At 42.6% G+C, this 25,180-nt stretch overlaps 1 protein-coding gene across 3 annotated transcripts in view; it reads left to right on the top strand.

The window, feature by feature from the left end:
- Positions 1 to 25,180, top strand: part of CDC42SE2 (CDC42 small effector 2) — a 96,608-nt gene that overhangs the window by 51,112 nt on the left and 20,316 nt on the right. For 2 of the 3 annotated variants that reach the window (XM_035099731.2, XM_035099733.2), the window contains exon 2: positions 7,006 to 7,309. In XM_035099731.2, coding sequence (XP_034955622.1) covers positions 7,256 to 7,309 — 54 coding nt within the window. In that variant the 5' untranslated portion in view covers positions 7,006 to 7,255. Of the gene's footprint in view, positions 1 to 6,562; positions 6,609 to 7,005; positions 7,310 to 25,180 lie in introns of those variants that run through there. The other variant, XM_060280124.1, reaches the window with a different exon arrangement.

Genomic DNA, 25,180 nt, shown 5'->3' with positions numbered 1-25,180 from the left:
GTAATGACTTAGCAATTTCATTTGGATGTTGCCTTTATATTCAGAGAGAGGGAGGGAGGTCTTCAGCCTGACAAAAGCCATGTTTTTTATTACGAGAGTTTATTAACATTAAACTTCTGCTGCTGCTCTGAAATCATCCTTCCAGTCCATTCACTCTGAGCAATGCTTTTATTTTTCCCTGCTTCAGAGTTACAACTATGTAACCTCCCCACTCTCAGTTAGTAACTTCATGTTCTCCGCTGTTACTCGTTAAGAGGTTTGATTAAGGACTGAAAAAATGCTGCTTTTGAGAGAGGCAAGATGCCTCTTGTTCACTAGAACGATGAGGGTACATGCAGTTTGAAAGTGTTTTTGGAATTATTTAGGCATATTTGCTGCCAGTATCTTGGCAGGCTTTGAGACGCAGCCAAGTAGGGCCTGTATAGAGATGCTGTTAGTCTTTGGGGCTGTATTTATGTATAAGCTAAACAAGCTATAGCTTAGGGCCACACTATCTTGGGGCCCCCCAAAATAAATTAAAGAAAAAAACTGGATGTACATTTCTAAAATATAAGATAAAAAAAACCTACATACAGCAACAGTGTTTTGTGTTGTGCATGGACCTATTACCTAAATTACCATATAGCATATATTCAACACAAAAAGCAGTGACAATTTGTTGTTGACAAAGGACAGCTGGACATATAAAGGGCCCCGTTACCTTCAGTAGCTTAGGGCAGGCATCCCCAAACTCGGCCCTCCAGATGTTTTGGGACTCCAACTCCCATCATCCCTGACCACTGGTCCTGTTGGCTAGGGATGATGGGAGTTGTAGTCCCAAAACATCTAGAGGGCCGAGTTTGGGGGGTGCCTGGCTTAGGGCCTCATATGGCACTGTGTATATGCAGCAAATGGGATTTGCATGCACAATGCACATGGCAGTGCTTTGCAAAGCCATCACGACTGCAGAAATTGCAGTGGTCACGAAGGCAGCCACCATAAGGAGGCACCATTTCAAAGAAACAAGGGTGTGTTGCAAATTGGACAGCAACCCTTTGTGCCCTGATGCACTCCTCTATGGACTGCAAGCGTGAATTGGCACTTTTATACATTACAGTGGTACCTCGATTTATGAACACAATTGGTTCAATAAGTAAGTCAATAACTTGATGGGACCTAAGTACAGCTACGGTAGCATATCTGTTACCTTGGTTGTGGTTTTATTACATGTAGTAGTAATATTATTAGTCTCCTTAACATGAGAACCTTTGCCTATACTTCCATGCCTTGTTTCCCACACTCAACAACTAGATTCCTTTGGGAAGCAAACATGGGGGCAATAGCCCTCCCCTACTGTTGTTCCTCAGCAAGTGCTATTCAGAGACATGCTATTTGTGATCAGCTAGATTACAGCCCTAATGACCATTAGTCATTGATAGCCTTATCCTCCAGCAATTCGTCAAAATCACTTTAAATTGGTGGCCATCAATAGGGTTGGGCGATATCTGGTTTTCATCATCACGATATATCACCAGCTAAACATCACAATATATTGAAATATCACAATGTCTGAAATAAGGTTGGAACTATGTAGAGGCGAACAGTTGGGCTGGGTGATATCTGGTTTTCAATATCATGATAGATCACCAGCTCAACATCACAATATACAGTGGTACCTCTGTTTAAGAACAGCCCTGTTTATGTACTATTTGGTTTACGAACTCCGCAAAACCGGAAGTAGTGTCCCGGTTTGCAAACTTTACCTCGGTCTATGAACGGAATCCAAACAGTGGAAGGGCACTGGCGGAAGGAGGCCTCATTAGGGAAAGCGCACCTTGGTTTAAGAATGGTTTCGGTTTAAGAACGGATTTCCGGAACGGATTAAGTTCGTAAACCGAGGTACCACTGTACAGATATATCACATTTTCCACCACATTGTGATTTTTACATACACACACACACTCATGATTTGTGATATACTGCCAGGTTAAAATTTATGAAACTGATATCACAATATGGACTTCAAACCGGTTTTGGACAATATATTGCCCAGCCCTAACACATTTCATGATTCGCGATATATATGGCCAGGTCAAAAATTATGAAACCAATATAACCAGTTTGGGACAATATGTTGATATATCGCCCGGCCCTAGCTGTCACTACATCTTGCCGTAGTGACTTCCGGAGGGCTGTGTGAAGAAATACGTAAATAATGGGTGTCAAAAGCCTCAATCTGAAAGCATAGGCAGATTTGGCTTAGGTACCCATGAAAAGTTAATAAACCTGGGATTAGGTCCTTACATATTGCCTTACAGAGGAAAGGGTTTTGGAAGTTCCCCTCTGAAAACCTCTCTCCTCTTTCACCTGTAAGTTTACAGGAACCAGGTGATGTTGTTACAGGAAGGCAGTAGCACAGTTTCAGTGAGGAAAACAGCAAGCACTTCAGCCTTGGTTAGCCATCTATGAAGCAAGAATAATGGTCCTGTTTCTCACGCCAAATATAGTTGTGGGTGAAGAAGGTAGGGAAGGCTCTCCAATTCTGAGCTTTAGTGCTAGCTGTAAATCTAAGTTCTTAATAAATTCATCACTCTAGCTAATAAGATTAGGGATATAAAGTGATTAGGAGTGCATTGCAGGAGTCTCCTTTACCTAGAATGCCGTTGCTGAATTATGCAACGCTACAATTTTAGCCAATTAAAAATATTGGTTGTCTGCAACCATATTTCAATCTTGTTTAAGAGGATAATCTCATGGGCCTTCATTAATATGAGAAACCTAGACAGGCAAGAACTGTACTACATGTAATAATTTGGTTTGTCTCTCAGAGTACAGCATTTAGGTCCTGAACTTTCCTCACATTATGCTGCATGTCCCAGAGATCAGTATTAATTCAATTTTTATTTAGAATGCTTGGCATCTTATTATACTTATGCACAGATAAATGTATTTTTAAATGATATATAATCCCCTAGGGTGGCCACATGTTCTGTTTTACAGAGGACAGTCCTCTGTTTGAAGTGCTTTCTGGCCCAAGTGTCATTTAAAGATAATGAACATCAGGAAGAAGGGAGAGCAGCAGGCCCCTTGAAGTCATTGTTATTTATTTATTATTATTATTCCTATTATTAATTCAATTTATATACCACCCTTTATCAGAAGATCCCAGGGCATTGTAAAACATTTCAGAACATCAATGATAAAAATGAAATAAAAACTTAATACAAAGCATACTGACAGACAGCCTAATAATAAAATAGTCATCACACTTCCCCCCACACTTTCACAGGCCATAGATTATTTAATAGCCATAGGCCTGGGTAAAGGGGAATGTTTTTGCCTGGTGACTAAAGGCATGTAGTGAAGACACCAGGACAGCCACTCTGGGGAGAGAATTCTACAATCGGGGAGCATTATTATCAATTTACAGTGGGGTGGAAGGTTCACAGGCTATGAAGGACTTGTTCACAATTTTTTTGACAGCTGCAAACATTATTATAGCCAGGAAGCAGAATATACAATGCAAGAATGGTATAAAGAGGTGGGGGGTATAGCTATTAATGATAAATTAACATGTGTCATTAAGGTAAGACAGGGAATATGCAGGAGAAATGGTTTTGAGGGGATATGGAAGGTGTTTGTAGAATTTGTACTGTTAAAACGGAAAGGGGTCTAACCATCGCAAGAGACATTGAAATTTTGAGAGGTTGGATAGTTACAATGGAACGGTCTTGGTGGTGGGGTGCACATTTTTTATTCTTATTTATTTATGGTTATTACTTTGTCAAAATAAAATAAAATATTAAAAGGAGAGGGGGGAAGAAAAATAGAAAGGCTGTGAACTCGATTCAGCTCTGGTACTCCAAATAAAATATTGTGCTCAATGTTTTTAAAAATAAAATAATCGGGGAGCCACCACAGAAAAGGCCCGTTCTCTTGATGCTCAAAAACAGTTAGCACCTGGATAATATAATAATTATAATTATAATTATAATTATAATAATTTATTATTTATACCCCGCCCATCTGGCCGGGTTCCCCCAGCCACTCTGGGCGGCTTCCAAAAAAACAGAAATTCTAAAATACAGAAATCCATCAAACATTAAAAGCTTCCCTAAACAGGGCTGCCTTGAGATGCCTTCTAAAGGTCTGGTAATTGTTCTCTTTGACCTCTAGTGGGAGGGCATTCCACAGGGTGGGTGCCACTACCGAGAAGGCCCTCTGCCTGGTTCCCTGTAACTTGGCTTCTCGTAATGAGGGAACCGCCAGAAGGCCCTCGGAGCTGGACCTCAGTGTCCGGGCAGAACGATGGGGGTGGAGACGCTCCTTCAGGTATACCGGACCGAGGCCGTTTAGGGCTTTAAAGGTCAACACCAACACTTTGAATTGTGCTCGGAAACGTACTGGGAGCACACTGTCTTCTCCACTATGTTTTTGACCAATGCAAAGTTTGTCCCGAACGTTTGAAGCCCCTTATCCCCCATACCCCACCAAGAGTGTATCCACCATCACTTCACTTTCTCAGAACCAGAATGTTTCAAACTACCTTTTCCTCCCCCCGAATAGCTTAATAACTCCATTTCCAAGAAAACAATAAAGATTAATTTTTACCTAGAGTAACTAGTTTTACTGCCACAAAATTCCTTGCTTAAAAATCAAGTCATAATTATATGACTGACTTAGTTTAATTATACTTCGTGTAATAAACCTGTGCTTTTATGGCAGTATTTATACAGGAAGTTCTAGGAATTAATTGGAGTGCCTGATCTGCAGGTGTTGGAACCGGCAGATGGAAACACACATTTATAGGTAGATTTTCCGTCTCTCGCATGAGTCGTCGAAAGCTTTGATCCATTCACCAGAAGCAAAATGCAATCTGGGCCAAGAAGGAAAAGTAGCTAGCCACACATTCAGCAGTTGTGTGAGTTGGCCCTCAGCCTCCCAAACTGTGCCTGGAAGACTGGCTCAGGCTTTCTCTATAGCAGGTACATCTAATTTCCAAGAGACTGCAATCTACTCCCACTAGAAATAAACTGACAGTGATCTACACATTGGATTGACCAGAGTTGTTGAGCTTTTGTTTTGGTTTGTTCGCTGATGGTTCAAGATCACACAACCGAACAGGATCGACCAGGGACATCCCGCGATCAACCAGTAGATCGCGATCGAGCAGTTAGGCATGCCTGCTCTATAGCATCCGCTGTCAAGAGACTGGGCCTGGTTCTTGCAGTCATAGAGGAAAGAAAGAAGCCCAGTCTTTTCTTACTGTGCCACAAATTGCCCCCTGCCTTCAGAATCGCTTATCTCCTTAAACTATGGAGGATAACACTACTGCTCCTGCTACAGACCACGGCACCCCATTTGACCAAACAATCCTTAGTGGTCACTTTCAATCCCATGCCTTCTGAAAAAGAATCAAGGAGAAAAGAACCAGCTAGATCCAAAATCTCGGTCGAGATCGCATTCTAGATCTAGATCTAGATCAAAATCCAGATCCAGGTCATGGGCTAGTTCCAAGTCCAGTGGCCACTAACAATGGGCCTTGCTTTTAGGCATGTATCATCCAGTCGCGCAGTTGAGTTATGATGTTGCAACATTGCTTAAGTTAAAGTTAAACTCCCTGCTACTGAGGTCCTTGTGGTATTTCTATGTATATATATTTTTGCAAAAGACTTGCATTTTTATGCTTCAAATATGGATATTTGATGGCACGTTGATTATGACAGTAGTTTACAGCTTGTCCTAATGAACTCGCCCACAAGAGAGATTACTTTTAACACCGGAATTCAAGAGGAGACCCCCAGCAAAATGATGTTTATCCCCATCTCTAATAGGAGCCTTCGTTCTTTCCCACCATCCTGAAACTTTCCACCGCTGTGCTATATCATGCTAAAGGACCAGTGGCCACAAAATTTCATAGCTCAGCTGTTCTCAGCAGGTGCTGGAAGGCAATGAACATAGGTCTTGATCAGGCTATTCCCCACCCCCCAGGTTTCTTACATTTTTAATTTGCAAACTAATATACTTCTGCATACCTGGGGAGCTCACTTTGCACGCAGAATGGGTTATCTCTGTGTTTTTTTATGGCCCATTTGGTTCCAAACCGATAAGTATAGGACCACCCAAAATCAGCATTAAGAGGAAGCACGAGATTATATGAATGTCACAAAGGGCTCACAATGGTGCACTCGGCATTCTCTATCTTCTGCGTAATATATTTTGACCTTGATTTACAAGGTAAGGCTGGGAAAATAGGTAATATGCCAAATGACCAAAGTAAGAGCACCAGCATAATGCTTCATTGCCCTTTCAAAGTGTAACAGCTATATAGTTTCAGGTTAGAGATTAACTAGCCCTTCAGTTTCACAAAAGAATGGGTGGAATTTTGTGTGTCTCAGTTTTTCCGCTCCAGGAGCTTAAAACCTTTTAAGGTAACAGCGCATACTTCGGATATTATTTTCCATTTCGGAAAACACTATTACTTAAAGCAGCAGGATAGCAGTGGTAAATTACGCCTGTCTGGCAGCATGCGGACACCAACCAGGTTGTTGAAACACACTTCAACAAGGCCGGGTTATTTAATGAGCTTGCAGTATGAACAAACAATGCCGGTGTGGAGGGGGCACTCTGTCAGTACCTTGTGTTAAGAAAAAAGGAATATTTTTAAAGCTGGAGGAGGTCTTCATTTCCCTTGTCACATTGCAATACAATGTAGAAAGTATCAATATAGACTATTTGTGAGGGTTTGGGCGGCGGCGGCGGCGGGAGGTACTGTTAAGCCCTTGATACTTATGGGATGGGAAGAAAGGTAATATAGTGTTCGTACTCTGATTCTCTGTATTCTGAGATTTATTTTATGGATTCTTTTTTTATATTGAATTATGTCTGGTATATAATGTTGCAGAACCTAGAATGTTCCCGAACCTAGTAGGCTCTAAGTGCCGAGCAACAGATTTTAAATCAGTTGTTTTAGAAGCCATGTAACAAGCACTGTGAATTTTATTTTTACTTTTTTTCTTTTCCCAGGTTACCATTTGGAATCTGGAGTAGAGCGTCGTTTTCTGTAATGCCGGGCCCAATATCTTGAGAGGGAAGAGACAGAGAAAGCAGCTACTCTGGTGCCAACTCAAACTGCAGGGGAAAGTTGAAAAGACGGATTTTATTTACCCTCTGTGGGACCTGTGCTCGTTGACTAAGAGGAGATACCATCTCACGGATTTGGAGCTTTATCTCTTGCGCCTGACCTCTGTAGTTGCACTTTGAACTGGTAGCAAATATGAGTGAGTTCTGGTTGTGTTTCAACTGCTGTATTGCAGAACAGCCGCAGCCCGTAAGTATGAATTTTGCTTTGCTTTTCATTGTTCGGTAATGTTGGTTCCATTCACTTTTTCTTGTGCATTTTTGTACGTGGGCTATCAGGATGTCCCTGCTGCATTGAAGAAGCAGTCAAACTTGTTGACTTTTGTCCAATAGAGTGTTCACAACGGCTATTCCTAAATTCCATTAGTGCCGTGGAACAAGTCCTTTTTGATGCATCTGGTTGGACTCAAATCAGTCCTCTGATGTGACCAGTGACAAATTTACAGCAGCCACACCTCTTTCCATTCATACTGTAGTTCTGATTTGAAAATATTGTTTAGTGCATGTAGATAGAAACACACATCCCATATAATCTGAATGTTATATAAAACAAAGCCCTTCAACTTTACCTATTTTTCCCTTTATGCCTCCTAAATGCTGGCTAATTGTAATAATTTGTACCTAAGAAAAGGAGCACATAATACAAATATGCCTCTCAGGCAAAGGTATGTTTCATCTCTTGCTCTAATGCCAGATATGAAGTTCTAAATACTATTATATTACATATACCAGATTTGTATAGCACATATTGTGCTATTGAACTAGTCCATATCAAGCTTGACATTGTCTGTATACTCATCTGACGTAGCAACAGGGGGAGAGAGAAAAACATACAAGCTTACATATCGTAATGCCAGAACAGAGGTGGTTGCTATGTGATTCACAAACTAAATGTTATTTCTAATATTTATACTTTGCTCTTCAAAAGACATTCAGAATTCCCTTGGAAGAAAGTTAAAATACATGGGCTGTGTCCAACTAAGTTGTTATGTAGACAGAACAACTTCTGTGAGCATAGTGGAATAAATTTTCATCCTGTGGGCCCCTAAATCTACTCCCCCCCAACCCTCTGCAACAGATTGGGGGACAGGGCGGGGTAAGGATAGGCAGCAGCAGTTCTGTTGCGCATGGGGAATTTGTTCTGCTTGCACAGTGACAATCAGGCAATAAAATAATAATAAACATGAATGAAAAATGCAGCAAAGAACAATTATCAGCAAGGAGCAGAGTTAAAAGCGTTAAAGGTGTGGTTTAAAGCGTTAAAGGTTTATATATATCAGTGCTTTTTTTCTGGGGTGACACGGGGGTACGCATCCCCCTAAACATCTTTGTACTTGTCCATTTACTGTATTTATTTTTCCCAATTTGAACTATAAAATGGTGGTTTTCTTGAGTCAAAATGAGAGTACTCCTAAACATTTTTTTTAGAAAAAAGCACTGAAAATAATACAATACAATACATAAAGAAAAACAGCAGTAATAATCAATGTATTGCTATTAATTCATTCCCTTAAAAGTGTGGTTTTTTAATCGTGTTTTTAATATTCTGGTCGGAGCTGCATAGAGTGGCTGGGGAAACCCAGCCAGATGGACTGGGTATAAATAATAAACAACTTCTTCTTCTTCTTCTTTGTTCATCTGGAGCTGAAAAGATGCCAGACTTCATGTCTGGTAAACCGCCTGAGGAGAGAGACTGAGCAGCATGGTGCCACCACTAAAAAGGCTGTCTCTCCAGCTACCATCTTCCTTATCGCCTCTGGCAGTGGGACCAGAGAAGGTCTCTGTTGGGTCGACTACATCTCCGTTTGCCTCACCATTCCCCCCCCCCTGAGAAAACCCACGGTTTACCACTGAATGAGACCAAACAGCAGCTGGCTTTTCCACAGATTGCTGTTTGTTCCGATTCAGCAGTAAAGCAGGTGTTTTCCAGGGGGGAAGCTGCAGGGCAAATGTAAAACCCTCAGACCCAGGCCTAAAAAGCATGACAGAAAATAACTTTCTAGGCACGGGAGAAGCGGGATGAGCCCTGAGGCAGATTTTAATACATTGGAAGGACGATGTAACCCTTAGCTACCATATCCCCTCATTGAATGTGCAGGTTAAATAGTAGTAGTAATAATAATAATAATAATAATAATAATAATAATAATAGTTATACTATGTCCATCTGACTGGGTTTCCCCAGCCACTCTGGGCAGCTTCCAACAGAATATTAAACAGAATAAAACTTCAAACATTAAAAACTTCCCTAAACAGGGCTGCCTTCAGATGTCTTCTAAAAGTCAGATAGTTGTTTGTTTCCTTGACATCTGTTGGGAGGGTGTTGCACAGGGCAGGCGCCACCACCGAGAAGGCCCTCTGCCTGGTTCCCTGCAACCTTCCTTCTTGCAGGGAGGGAACTGCCAGAAGGCCCTCGGAGCTGGATCTCAGTGGCTGGGCTGAACGATGGGGGTGGAGACGCTCCTTCAGGAAACTTAAATGTGTGGGTACTATACCTTGGATGAAAACGTACAGAAGGCAAAATAGGGACTGTAAAGTACTTGAAATCATAATGTGAATGGTTACATTCAGACACTATGTAGACGGATTTCAGTTTTTTTAAAAAAAAAATTCAAACCTTTGCAAAAAACAGAAACCTCAGCTACACTGCTGCTGCAACTGTCAGAGAATGCAATTTTGAAGATCCTGACAAAGGAATATTCTGAAAAATGATGCTAATATTTGACTGTGAGCAAGTTACTCCTCCACAGTTCACACTATAAAAATGACCAAATGCCAGCTTTAATGAACAGAATTTTGGGAGGACTTCATGCCTTAGATGCCAGAATGGGGAGTTACTATATCCTTAAAAGTAAAGTGACAATTTTGAACTCTTCGGGCTGATCTAAATGTGTTGTCCTTCTAGGGCTTTATAACTTGAAATAATGCTTTCGGACAGCCACGTAACTGAACACAAACAGATCCACAACATAAAAATATTCTATTGAATTCTGGAGGTGTTACGTTCCAGAAGAGCTGCGCAAACTACTTGTTCCCTTGCTTGTTTCAGGAAAGTGCAGAATTATTTTTAGGCTCATTGTCTTCTATTAACATCTAGAGTTTCAAAACAGAGTGCATGAATATGAGTAAATGTGCATATGTAATTTATGAAAGCTTTCTGAGAAAAAAATCCAAAATCATTTCCACATTTCTTATTGTAGGAGCTACAAAAATGTTGAAAGTCATTTTCCTTCTTTTTTTAAAAATATTTTTATTAGTTTTCAATAACAATAATCCAATGAATGCCTCATTGTATCAATACCAAATTATAATCTCAATTCCAATATCAATCAAATACCCAGTTACATGATTTAGGTGCCCCCCCGCGTGCTAGAATCGAAGGTTTGATAATTTACTTTAATTCTGCTTCCAAACTCTTATTTAATCCAATTACATTCCAATCATAATAATAATCCCTTATACAAACATTTTAAACTTCTATTCGTGTTAACACATTTAAAATTTTATAAGTCTGCCAGTGAAGATCAGTATTATTATTTTCCTGTGTGTGGTGTTTATTCTGTCCATATTTTCCTTTTGTCCTTGCTGGATTTTATGTCTTTCTTGATTGTTGCTGCTCTCCATCATGGAAAGTGATTTTCTTTCTTTGGCTACATACAACTTAATGAGACAAAGGTCTTGGTTGGCAACACAAGGCGTAATTGTTGTGAAATTAATATTATACAGATTGGCAACATTTTTTTTCAGAACAGAGGTGATGTTGCAAAAGAGAGTATACTGTATGTGAACAGTAAGAAAATATTAGAACTCCTGCTTCTTCACCTGTTCACCACCCATCTTCTAGGAAGAAATAAACAACAGACTGGGATTGTGGTGCCCCTGGAGCAGATCATGGGGAAGGGTGGTAGGATCCTGCTCTCCTATTCTGCACTTGCATCTTCCTCTCCTACCATATATTCCGGCGTATAAGACGACCCCCAACTTTTCCAGTTAAAATATAGAGTTTGGGATATACTCGCCGTATAAGAAATACGACCCGGCGTATAAGACGACCCCTGACTTTTGAGAAGATTTTCCTGGGTTAAAAAGTACCGTAATTTAATTATTCAGGGCAGTGAGCATTATTCAGCTATCTTGTTGGCAGAGGCCAATTTAGGGCAATGCAAAGTGCATTAGGTGATCAGCTGAGAAGGGCATCTTCTAAAGCCTTGTAGGTGCTTGGCCAGCTTTGGCAAGGAGGTGTGAGGACTTTGACACTTGACAGGTCCTCCTTCCACAGAGCCTAGGGCTTGCCAATCAGAAGGTTGGCAGTTCAAATCCCCACGACCGGGTGAGCTTCCGTTATTCTGTCCCAGCTCCTGCCAACCTAGCAGTTCGAAAGCACACCAAAGTGCGCAAGTAGATAAATAGGTACCGCTCCAACGGGAAGGTAAACGGCTTTTCCTTTTTTTTCTTTTGGAGGATGGCTCTAGGACGCTGCTAGAGCCTTACACCTTCTTCCCAAAGCCTGACTTAAGCAGCCTTAGGGGAGGACATCAAGTGGCCTTGCTCAGGGTGGTATATTACCAAGGTCTGCCCCTGTTGTTAGATGGCCAGAGGAATGGAAAGTGCTGGGCACTGTCAAAATTGACAGCGTTAGCAATGTCTTGGCAATACACGTGCCCATACAGGATGTACCAATTTTCATGAGAGATCAGCAAGGAGCATCACCCATGTTGAACTGAACATACATTTTGTGTTCGCCTTTGTGTGTGTCTACAGCTTAGCATTTTTAGAATTCTATAGAGTATTCAAAGCACACAGGCTAAGGATCATTTTGCTAAATCTTGGCAGAGACATAAATTGAACTAGGGACTTCCTGATTGAAAGTGCAGTCACTGCAATACACCCCACGCCAGTTCTGATTTCACCTTCCCAGTGAAATACAGTCATACCTCGGGTTACAGACGCTTCAGGTTGTGCGTTTTCGGGTTGCGCACCGCGCCAAACTCAGAAGTACTGGAACGGGTTACTTCCGGGTTTCGGCGCATGCGCAGAAGTGCTAAATCGTGCTTTGTGCATAAACAGAAGCGCCAAATTGTGACCCACGCATGCGCAGATGCGTCGCCGCGGGTTACGAACGCTGCGGGTTGTGAACGTGCCTCCCGCATGGATCATGTTTGCAACCCGAGCATCCACTGTATGTGTAAATGTATCCTTGTACACCTTGGTTCTTGAACGCCTTGGTACTCGTACATTTTGGCTCCCGAACACCACAAACCCAGAAGTGAGTGTTCCGGTTTGCAAACGTTTTTTGGAAGCTGAACATCTGATGTGGCTTACACGTCTTCTGATTTAGTGCAAGAAGCTCCTGCAGCCAATCGGATGCCACGCCTTGGTTTTCGCTCTTTTTGGAAGTCGAACAAACTTCCAGAACGGATTACGTTTGAGAACCAAGGTATGACTGTACCTATAGAACAGGCTTCCTCAACCTCGGCCCTCCAGATGTTTTTTGCCTACAACTCCCATGATCCCTTGCTAGCAGGACCAGTGGTCAGGGATGATGGGAATTGTAGTCTCAAAACATCTGGAGGGCCAAGGTCGAGGAAGCCTGCTATAGAATATTTGACACTAGCCAGTAAAATAATTCAATTCAGTTTAAGCAGCTTGGACACACTAAAGTTAAAATGCCTCACATTTATTTTAGAAACAGCTAGTGGTGTGTGGGTGTTTGTATGTATGCACACACAGAGAGACACATAAATATTCTCAGTCTTTTTACTTAAAATTGCATTGGCAGTTAATAAAATGACATTCAGATCATATATCGACCGCTGTGTGTTTGTGATAAATGGAAAGTTTGGGGAAGAGGATTGGGCTGCTACTTAGGTAAAGAAACATTCATGGAATATTTTAATGTATGTAATACATCTGTAGCACAATTGGCCATTGTTCCCTTTTGGATACACTTCCAGAGCTTGAGATTTCTATCGCAATTCAAGCTCTCTCTCAAAAAGTGGGCTCCTGTGATTTATTTCCAAGTGATTTGCTTGGATTTAGGATATACTTTATACACTTGTAAAATGAATGCTGCAGAATGTTATCTGTTTTTGGTACCGTGCTTCAATCCTAAGAATTTTTGTGAAAAATATGGGAAGCAGCTTCTGCCCCTGAAAACAAGTCAATTCCACTTAATGAAGAACAACCAATTCGATTGGTAGCTATATCTTGCACAGTGGTCAGATGTAGCCGTAAAACTCTGAACTTGTCAATACTATATTTTGGAATTTTTTACTTGTAAAAAAATTCTGTGTCATCTGCAAACACATACTTTAATTGAAAGGTGAGCTGTAGAAAAATATTTACAAATAATATTAATAAGCTCTCTTAGCCAGAGAGTTTCTAGAACTTTTTCCTGTCTAAATTTAGCAGTATTTCAGTTTAGCTAATGATTGTTTCTAACTTTTAAAACATTTGAAAGCATGTACTCTGTGACCATGTGTGGGCACAGGAATTTAGTATACACAGAGCTCAGATGGAAGTTGCTCCCTACTCAAATGGATAGGACAAAACTATGTCTGCTGCATTCTCTCCCTGGTATTTACAAGTTTTGGAGCATTCTCCACAATACAATTCAGAAAACTATAATGTCAGTACAGTTGTACCTTGGGTCCCAAAAGCCTTGGGAGTTGAATGTTCTGGCTCCCATACCTGCCAAGTCCTGGACGGAAAGATCCGGGATCGGCAGCACGCGACACCGGAAGTTGCGTTCACGCAACTTCCGGTGGCGCTTTGCCCTTCTATGGGCACCAAAAAATGGTGGTGCCAGCGCCGGAAGTCGCTTACGCGTATGACCGAAAACACGTAAAAGCGACTTCCGGCACCGCCATTTTCTGATGCCCATAGAAGGGCAAAGCGCCACCGGAAGTCGCTTTTACGCGTTTTCGGTCATGCGCGGAAGCGACTTCCGGCGCCGGCGGCGCCATTTTCTGGTGCCCATAGAAGGGCAAAGCGGCACCAGAAAAATGGCCGCCGGCAGAAGTCGATTTAAGGGAGAATATCGGGATTAAAAACTAAACGGGAGACCGTCGGGAAACGGTAGGAAAAAAGGGGTTTTCCCGGCAGAAACGGGATACTTGGCAGCTATGGGCTCCCGAACAATCGAAAACAGGAAGTGACTGCTCTGGTTTTTTAACGTTCTTTGGAAACCAAATGCCTAATAGGGCTTCCGCAACTTCTGATTGGCTGCAGGAGCTTACTGCAGCCAATCAGAAGCTGCGCTTTAAAAGTCGAACGTTTCGGAAGTTGAATGGACTTACGGAACTGATTCTGTTTGACTTCCAAGGTATGACTGTACTGCAGTCCAGCATTTAGGACCAAACTGGATATAATGTTAACTGTATGCTCATTACTAATGAGTCAGGGATGATGGGAATTGTAGTCCAAAAAACAGGTAGAGACCCAAGTTTGGGAAACACTGATTTAAAGGGCCGCATACTTTTTTTTTTTTAATGCTCTGAGATTACTCCAGCCAGTAAAAGCTCCACTTCCAGCGATTCAAGCTTGGCTATTCAGCAAGATCACCAAAGGGGCATGTTTGTGCATGTAGCGTCACTTTTGAAGTGTGATCTTATTCAGCATGGTATTGGTATAAACACAGCTGACATTAGATGCCATTGGCGGGACTGCCAACTGATTAAAGGTGTTTGATTGCTCAAATAGCTTACATTCTAGCAAATTATTAATGGATGAATGCTGACCTGCGTGTACATACAAATGGAATCTGTGGGTTCCCTGCCCCCCCCCAACCTCCGCCGTTGAAACAAAGCAAGTTTGTCTTGGTTTTAATTTATCTATTAAAATGTTGTGTGTATAAAATTATCTTTAAATGCATGGTCTAAATAAATTTTTCAGTACACTCTTTTTGCAGTCTTCAAAATCTCCACACAATTCAGGGTTGCCGATTTCTTAAAATAATCTGCTTGCAAAGCAAGGGGGGGTTGCTATTTTTGAAAAAAAAAAAAACCTCCACTTAACCAGTCTCCAATTACCTGAAGTATTTCTAGGTGTCATACCAATAGGATCTCCCCAAAGGCTACATGGTACGTCCCACCCAGAGCCATCTTTCCCATAGGGTGGGGGAGCTGTGTGGCTTTGCCGGTGGCCTCCCCTTTCTTTGCATGCCCACCAACTGTGCCCCACCAACCATAAGGCTGGTGGGCATGCAGCTTCCCTCCCAAGCCTCCTCGGGAGGAGAGCGATCCCCGCAGAGGCTGAGGATGGAAGTTGTGCCCCACCAACCATATGGCTGGCGGGCACGCAGCTTCCCTCCCATGCCTCTGTGGGGATCACTCTCTTCCCGAGGAGGCTTGGGAGGGAAGCTGAGCTCTCCTCCCGAGGAGGCTTGGGAGGGGCGCAACTTCACTCTCAAGCCTCTGCAGGGAACACTCTCCCGCAGCGGCATGGGGGAGAGTTGCACCCCCCCGATGGCTAGCAATGCACAGCTACGGCCACCCCAACACTATCCATGGTAATTTAGGGGCGCTGGGTGGATATTTGCACCCCGGCGCCGCATCTGCTAAAGTCGGCCCTGGTCCCACCCATCCCAGAGTAAAAAATGCCATAGCATAGTGATTTGGTGCCACTGTTGCCAACATAGGTAAAGGTAAAGGGGCCCCTGACCATCAGTTCCAGTCGTGTCCGACTCTGGGGTTGTGGCGCTCATCTTGCTCTATAGGCCGAGGGAGCCAGTGTTTGTCTGCAGACAGCTTCCGGGTCATGTGGCCAGCATGACAAAGCTGCTTCTGGCGAACCAGAGCAGCGCACGGAAACGCCGTTTACCTTCCCGCCGGAGCGGTCCCTATGTATCTACTTGCACTTTGACGTGCTTTCGAACTGCTAGGTGGGCAGGAGCTGGGACCGAGCAACGGGAGCTCACCCCGTTGCAGGGATTCGAACCGCTGACCTTCTGATCGGCAAGCCCTAGACTCTGTGGTTTAACCCACAGCGCCACCTGGGTCCCTGTTGCCAACATAAGAACATCTTGATACACATCCTCAGGGACTGCAAAGGCTGCCCCAGGACTCAGCAGGGAGAGAACCTGTGCTCACTTTGGCAGCACATATAATACTACTACGTAAAACAGGGTGAGAACCCATAGGAGGAAGGGGTGTTGGCAGATCTGGGCAATATTAGCAGACAAGCCAATGCAACTCCAACCACTTGCTAACAGGATATCCGGTTTCCATAGGAGCAGCATGGGAATGGGGAATGCCCCAAATTCTATTATTATGACAGCTGGGGTGTGGGAGACTCTTTCCACTTTCTCCACATGTATTTTTATACATTTCCATCCTCTGATCATCTTGGCCAGGCATGTCAAACCTGCGGCCCTCCAGATGTTTTGGCCTACAACTCCCATGATCCCTAGCTAGCAGGACCAGTGGTTGGGGAAGATGGGAATTGTAGTCCAAAACATCTGGAGGGCCGCAGGTTTGACATGCCTGATCTTGGCTGTATATTCTTATCTGCTCATCCTAAGATAAGAGCACTTCATTTTCTGCTTAGTTTGATATCATCCAAGGTTTTAACAAATGGGGGGGGGGAACCATTCACAAAAAATAATGGAGTAATATGAGGATTTTAATTGGACTCTGATTACACTGGAGATAAGCAGTATATTAGAGTATGATCATTATAGATAGCATCAGTCAGTGTTCATCAGGATGGTAAGGGACGAAACAGGATTACCATGCTGAGTTCCTTGCTTGGCCAAAAATATTTCACTTGAGAGCAAAACAAGAGAACTGATAGAAGGTCATGTATTCTGAATTCAGCATGCTCTGTTCGAAATGTTGCTTCTGCAGAAATGACCACCAGGAAAAGCCTATGGTCGCTTAAAAGCGCCAGTTGCTTAAATGGGCGAGGACCATTTTCAGGGTGTGTCTACTCAGGTAGTACAAAATGTTGTGAGGGGCATCAATTAGAATTTGTCTGCATATCAACAGTATGGAATGGCAATCTCTTGCCCTGTACAAGTTTCCAGTTGCAACTAGAATTGCTGTTTTGTATACACCTTGCTGTGGTTGGGAAAAGGAACAGCACTTCTCCGCCTTAGACTCAGATGCTACACTGCAGATTTCTTGGTGTTCTTTAAGCAGTAATGTGTACCAGTGATGGCACTATCACTTGGAAAGACCTCTAGGTAGATTCGTCAAGGACCGCAGATGTTTGAAAGTTTGAGAGCAACATGTAGGTCAAAGACTCTCTCGGCTGTCATTGTATCTGCACACTTTGCTGTTTAAAGTCCATCCCCCTTGATGTATAAAAGACAAACTCACAACACACTCAATTGCTGCAGAGACCAGAGCCATGTGACTTTGTGCAAGGAAAACCACTGCACAGATGTGCTTGTTGCTGCACCATGTCTTTCAAAAAGCTGTTCTTTCTGACTCGCAGCCTTTCCCTGGGGCTGGTGGGGGGAGATACTTCTGCAAAGTGAACATTGTTTTCATAGCCCTTCTGTAAAATTGAAATGGACAAGTAGATGTCATCCGGCTAGTCGCTCTGAACAAATCTTGTTCTGAATGTGTTGCACCCCTTCATAGTGAATTAAAGCAATTCAATTCCTTGTCTGCTAAAATGAAACGAGTGATCAACCAGTTCTAAAGTGGGGCATTAAATTCCCTTTAGGCACACACAGCAAAACAAATATGTAAGAGTGCTCTAGATATGCTACACTTTCTGAGTCTTACTGAGCTGCTGACACCAGTACATGGGCATTCTCTGCTATATATCTTTTTCATATATTCATCTAGTAGTTGCATGCCCACAGGATATGTTCCTCTAAAACGAGTCATGTTCCCATCAGTATTAGAATGCATTTGTGCCTGAACACCTCGATGTTTGAACTGGACATCCACAGCTTGAATCAGATCTTAAACGGTGCCTTTCACTCCAAAGAACCATGAGCAGAATTAAAACGATCTATTAGAGCTATTCCACAAACTCATGGGCAAGCTAGTGCTACACTTATTGCCGTGCAATGTCACCATGTATTACAGTACGAGAAACCTAGTGAATAAGTAAGATGCAAGCTTTATCATACAAGGTGTGACCGGAAAGTTTAATGAATGGTCGCAGAAATCGGACAGCGAGAAATATTTGAACATACAATAGGCATCGGAAATCCACGAAATGCTCACAATTGTGTATGGAGATGAAGCTGTAACTCGAAAGACAGTGTATGAGTGGTTGAAGCGTTTCTGTGAAGGATGGCAAATCATCGAAAATGATCCTTGGTCTGGAAGACCATTGACGAGCAGAACGGTGGCAAATGTCGACAGAGATCGTGAGCTATTGATGCAGGATTGGCGTTTGTCCGTCCGAATGAGCGGAAGAATTGCATATTCTGCATGAAATTGTTACTGAGGTTACTGAGTTCTCCCACCCTCCATATTCTCCCAATCTGGCCCCACCAGATTTCTTTCTTTTTCCAAAACTGAAATCATGCTACTGGTGAACCCTGTCTGCTCAGCAAAGGGGCAGGCAGGTGGAAGTACCCTGGACAGGCTTTCCAACAGCCACCGCCGCCTGCAAAAACCCTTAAATGAGGTATTGCCAGGGGAGAGTAGTGTGGTTTGTGTGTACATCCTGACATCCTTCCTCTAAGGAGCATGCTGAATTTTTGGAAATTGTTTTGCTGATTTTGAAATGGGATAGATGTTTAAAGTGGTGTGCTCCACATACGCGTCTGAATTTCATAACCTGCCTACAGCTGCTGAATAATCGCAAGATTGCAAAAAATGGCCACTTTCTCCAGATGAAAAGTGAATCCAAGATGAAAAGTGAACAATAACATCTGAATAAGTTATTTTGCCTTCATTGGGCAGATATTTGAAGCTTTGTGCGTGCCATGGGTATTGCGGTGAAAACGAAATGAGTGGTAGAAATAGTGGGCTGGACATAGGGGGAAGGTGTTGTCACAAAGTTAGGATCCTGGGCAATTTCTAGTCCACTTGTATGCCTTCACCTGCAGCATGAATTTCAAGATCATAAGAGATTGGATATGAGTCCATTTCTCTCCTCCTCCTCTTCTTCTTCAAGCCAGCATGAGCTTTAAGGAGCCAGGCACAGGTGCTGAGGAGCAAGGCTAGCCTTCTGACTGATAGGCAGAGTGATTTGTCTTGCTAAGGCAGCAGGTGCTGGGGAGTAGGAAATGTTGGCAAGGAGTTGGAGGACAGAGCTGTGGGTACCACCTGGCTTGCCCTGTGCCTCCAAAGCCTGCTGCCCTCAAGTGTGCTGGAGCTATGGAAGATGTTGTCTTGTCACCAGCGTTGAAATAAGGTTCCGCTGCCTGTGGACTATTGTGCCTGGCAGTAAATTCCCTTGAGCTGTCTCTGCTGAGGAGAAAGAGATGTGTCTCTTACTGCAATGGAGTGTTAAGGCCTGAGAGGGAAAATCTCAGGGGAATTGTTGCATAAGGAAAAACTAATACAGTAGATAAACTGAGAAAGGAGCCTAGGACAGAGAGAGCCACCCAGAGGGAAACTGTCAAATGGATCAACAATGGTTCAGATCTCATTCACCTTTATCCAGTCTAAAACTTGGCAGAAATTCAACAGCTGTAGTTCAAGTGGCAGAAACCTAGAGGCCTGCAGTTTGGGGGGTCATGAATTGAGCTTTAAGAGAGAAGAGTTTAAAAGTTTAAAAAACAATCTGAAATAACGTTAAACCAAAAAAACCCACCCCTCTCCAAGCTGTGTATGCACATATAGATATAAACACAGCTAAAATCCACAAACCAATTGGAAAACAAATACATGTATACATAAAACTATCCCCATAATATATATATATATATATATATATATATATATATATATATATATATACCTTATAAAACAGATATAGGCAACTAAATTATATGCCCAGGTACATATGTGTGTGTAACTCATTACACAGTAAATTTCCAGCCAATTAACCTATTACTGTTTGGAGATCCCATCATTTTATGAGATCATCACAGTCATGAACCCTTAATTTTTCTTGGTTTCCTTTGTTGCTGGATACAAGATTGAATACTGCTTACAAACAGCCACTTCCACTTCACTTACAGTATTTTGGGTCATAAGTGGCTCGAGTGTGTGTGTGTGTATGTGTATATGTATATGTATATGTAGAGCTTGCCTGTTTAACTTCCCAGATCATTGTGTTCTGGACAACAGAGTTATGTAAACATTAGTAGTTTCAAATACAGTGAGGTTGTTTCCCTCCGCTCCCCTTTCAACTCACTATCTTACATTGCTGTCCACCGAGCCTCCTGGGCTTGCCGATAGGAAGGTCAGCGGTTCGAATCTGCATGGCGGGTTGAGCTCCCACTGCTCTGTCCCAGCTCCTGCTAACCTAGCAGTTCAATAGCACACCAGTGCAAGTAGACAAATAGGTACCACTCTGGTGGTAAGGTAAATGGTGTTTCCGTGCGCTGTGGTTTCCATCACGGTGTCCCATTGTGCAAGAAGTTATTGTTAGGTCCATCATGAGATGTCCGCCAGCTTCCAACCACAGATACCAGCAGCCTTCGAGCAAGCAAACTTGCCTTTCTATCGCTCCCTAGCATCCCACTCCCAGAGGATTGCCTCTTTCCATTTACCAGTTTGCCTCCTCCAAGTGGCAGAAACCTGGGCAGTGCTGAATGTCACATCCAGTGCCAGGTGTGTCCTGCTGAAAATAGAAAAAGGGCTTTGCCCTTGGCCTGCCTTTATATCCACTCAGTTGCCGAGTGCTTTTGTGACATCACAAGAAACCCACAGCCAATGGCAACAGCTGGGGAGGCATCTTCATTGCTTTGAGCCTCACAATGGCAGGACTTTATCAGTGATTGTGTGCTTCTTTATTCGGGACACGGGTGGAGCTGTGGTCTAAACCACTGAGCCTCTTGGGCTTGCCCATCAGAAGGTCAATGGTTCAAATCTCTGTGATGGGGTGAGCTCCCGTTGCTCTGTCCCAGCTCCTGACAACCTAGCACTTCAAAAGCACGCCAGTGCAAGTAGATAAATGGGTACTGCTGCAGCTGGAAGGTAAATGGTGTTTCCGTGCCCTCTGGTTTCCGTCACGGTGTCCCATTGTGCCAGAAGTGGTTTAGTCATGCTGGCTACGTGACCCGGAAAGCTGTCTGTGGACAAACGCCAGCTCCCTCGGCCTGAAAGTGAGATGAGCACTGTAACCCCATAGTCTCCTTTGACTGGACTTAACCGTCCAGGGGTCCTTTATTCCAGAGAGAGGAAGGGGGGTGCTTTACCCAGTGCCCACTACCTGATTTGTGTCCTCATGCTGAAATCCAAATCGCTGATGCTCTCATCTGGGCAATGGCTGCCTGAAGGTTACACACCTTAGCTTCTTCTAATCGGTTATAAGCTGGTTTGAGGGGAAAGCTCAGCAAACAGGAATATTTCTCGAGAAGCTAGACATTGTGACTTGCATCATGTGTACTTTGCCTAAAACACCAGCAAAGAATAGAATTGTGGAGTTGGAAGAGACTCCGAGGGTCCAACCCTCTGCAATGCAGGAATCTCAACTAGTTCATACAGGTGAAACTCTGAAAATTAGAATATCGTCAAAAAGTGCATTTATTTCAGTAATGCAACTTATTATTTTTTATTTTTATTTTTACAAACGCATTCTTTTGGAAATTCCACATTAATAAAACAAATAGTTACAATAAAACAAAAATAAACAAAAATAAGCATCAATATTCCATTTCATTAATTACATTCCATTTATAATTGACCCGCCTAACGACAAATAATTACAATTACAAGAAATAAAGGCTTGACATATCTTGCTTTGCACGTCATGCACCTATCTCGTATATTGGCTTCACCTTTTAAGTTGCATTACTGAAATAAATGTACTTTTCGATGATATTCTGATTTTCCGAGTTTCACCTGTACATGATAGATGGCCCTCCAACCTCTGCTTAAAAACCTCCAAGGGAGGAGAGTCCACCACCTCCTGAGGGAGTCTGTTCCACTGTTGAACTGCTCTTACTGTCATAAAGTCCTTCCTAGTGTTTAGTTGGAATCTCCTTTCTTGTAACTTGAAGCCATTGGTTCGTTGGAGCGTGCTAGAACCAGAGTAAACAGCAACGTGTACATCGTGTGGAATGACATGTGAAGATCCATTTTAGGGTGGATTTGTAAATATCAGTAACTTACCGTATCTTCTTTCTTCTTCTGTGGAGTTCACACTTAAAGTCATATGCATTTTTCTGGGGAAATTTGTGGATACTAGAGCGCCTCAAAGCTGGGGGGGGGGGGGCGGGCAGGGGAGGATGGGGGGAACCTGTCTGCCCCTTGTAGAAGCTTTGTTGTGGTCCAGGAAAAGCAGCTCTTTCTAAAAACCAGTTTTCCACTTTTAAGAACTGTAATTTGTTTCCTTTTTTTCCAGTCCTTCAATCAGATGAAACAGCCGCAATAACTTGTGAAGTCTCAGATCACAGTAAAAAATGACTGTGGTTGTCTGTCTGAAAAAAACAATTTATTTTGATTGTTTGAAGGAGAAACACATATGTGTTTCATAGGTATTACGTGAGGCTATTAGGGAACCATCCATTTCCCCTAGTAAATCTGTTGCCTAGTATCTTCCTGTGAAATATGACTGCTGTTTTGTTGTTTAGAATAAGCATAAAGGTATTACTTTTCTGTCTGGTGAGAAGATTAAAGCACGAGCAGGCAAGTTCACGAGGAGAAAAGCGAAGTCTCAACAGAGATAGTCAGGTTGGTGCCTTTGAGATATTTTAGACAACTCCCATCAGCTCAACCCGCATAGGCAATACAGTTGTACCTTGGTTGTCAAATGCCTTGGTACTCGTACGTTTCGGCTCCCGGATGATTTAAACCCGGAAGTGAGTTTTCCAGTTTGCAAACTTTTTTTGGAAGCCGAACGTCCGATGCAGCTTCCATGGCTTCCAATTGGCTGCAGGAGTTTCCTGCAGCCAATCAGAAGCCGCGCTTTGGTTTCTGAACGTTTTGGAAGTCAAACGGAGTTCTGGAATGGATTCCATTCGACTTGCAAGGTACGACTGTGATGTCATTTGTAGTATGGAGAGCATCCCATTGGCTACGCCTGCATGTGTCTAACAGCCATGGGGTTCATGTTAGTACCGATTCTGGTCACAACCTACCTCCCCTTTTGGAGGGCTCCAGGAAGGAAATTCAGAGCCCCCCCCCCTCTATCTCACTGGGCTCTCCTGCTTTTAAGCAGGTTTCTGCTTTTAAGCAGGTTTCTCCCAGTTAGACTGCCATGCTAATTTCACTTCCCAAGCATTCACTTAATGTAAAAACAGACCTTCCGCCCCAACTGTATTATATATAAATAGGACACATGCATGAATAAAATCCTTTGGGACTGAGCACCACCTCTAGTGTGCCTCTAAAATGTCTGTTTTCTTTTTTAAGAAGTACAATACAAAATATATTTTATTACATTTTGAGTATTTGCCTGCAAAAGGATACGTTCTGCACATCTGTATTTGATGGCTGAATTATTATTTTAAGGAGCACCTGAGTTGTCTATAAATCAACTGAACTACAAGACGAAAGAAAATGACATGAAAACTAGAAGGAAGATTATTCTCTTTATTAGGCTGTGGGTTCCTGCAGAGATACTTGTTCTCTGTACTGTTGTTTTTTAATTTCTGAACGCCAACTCTCTGCTTTTTTCCTTCTCAATTGGAAGTGACATTTATTTGGTTGAATAGGAAGGGTTTTTATGTTGTAACTACTGATACACATCCTGTCATGGAGCTGCAGCGTTTCATCATGTCGGTTGACCTCTCTCCAAATATTTCCTGTGCAAGTTTCAAGAGGCTCAGCAAGTAAAAAATAGACTTCCCCCTCCCTTGTTACTTTATTCCTTGCTGCTACCCTTTGTTTATAAGCAGCTATCACTTTAGCAACTGTCAGTGTACTCTTTAGGTATTATATTTTGATTTTCAGAATTCTTTTTTTAAAAGTAGATATTAGGAATGTTCTTTTAGCCACAGTGACTTCTGCCCTTGTACATTTATTACTTGGCTCCTGAGAGCCTACTTGGGTTGAGGGCAGACCTAAGGCTTTTTCAGCCAAGTTCTTGCAAGATCCTACATTCAAATAAATACAGGATCTTGAAATTCAGCTGCTAGATCCTTCCTATCAGAATCAGAAGAATCTTTATTTGCATCAGCCACTAGCCATAGCAATAAAATAAAATGAAGTGTACTGAAGATAGATGTAAAAACAGCTATAGAAAATACATTTTGCGGGTTTATATCAATAATTAAATCATAGCTCTTATTCTAATTGCCCCTGCTAAAAACCTTGCAGTTTTTGCTGTCACCCGATTATCTTGATCTGCTAAAAGAAAGGACACAGTAGCAATGGTTGAGCAACCCAGCAGGGGCAATAGTAGATAGGTAAAAACCTCACTCCTCAAATCTTTATAAAAGAGTGCCAGCCAGAAGCACATGAGCCACTGACTTAATTCTGCCATCTCCACATGGACATAACAGTTTTTCCAGCAGAATTTTTTGAAATTGACAACTACAGCCAAAGACAGTATATTCAATCTTGTGACAGTGAAAGCACGTCTGTATTTTGGAATTGTTAAATTTTGCAAAGACAGTCGTACCTTGGTTTTCAAACGCCTTGAGAGTCAAACGTTTTGGCTCCTGAACGATCAAAAACAGGAAGTGATTGTTCCGGTTTTTGAAAGTTCTTTGGAACCTGAATGCCCGACATGACTTTGGCAGCTTTTGATTGGCTGCAGGAGCTTCCTACAGCCAATTGGAAGCCATGCCTTGGTTCCTGAATGTTTTGGAAGTCGAACCGACTTCCAGAACAGATTCCATTTGACTTCCAAGGTATCACTGTAGATCCTTCCTTTGGTTATGGAAGGGATGAGTGACCTGGGCCCGATAACAACTGAAGGGGCCCTCATTCAATTAACTCAGTTCTGCATTATCATACTACATGGAATTTTATCCCAGGAATAGGCTTTGGAAAAACTATGCCATGTGCTAAGAGATTTTTTAAAAAATAAGTAA

The sequence above is a fragment of the Zootoca vivipara genome, chromosome 11 (assembly GCF_963506605.1).
Source record: "Zootoca vivipara chromosome 11, rZooViv1.1, whole genome shotgun sequence".
NCBI classification, from domain to species: Eukaryota; Metazoa; Chordata; class Lepidosauria; order Squamata; family Lacertidae; genus Zootoca; species Zootoca vivipara.
Note: the sequence above shows the minus strand (reverse complement) of the source record. Positions and strands in the feature narration are given on the sequence as shown.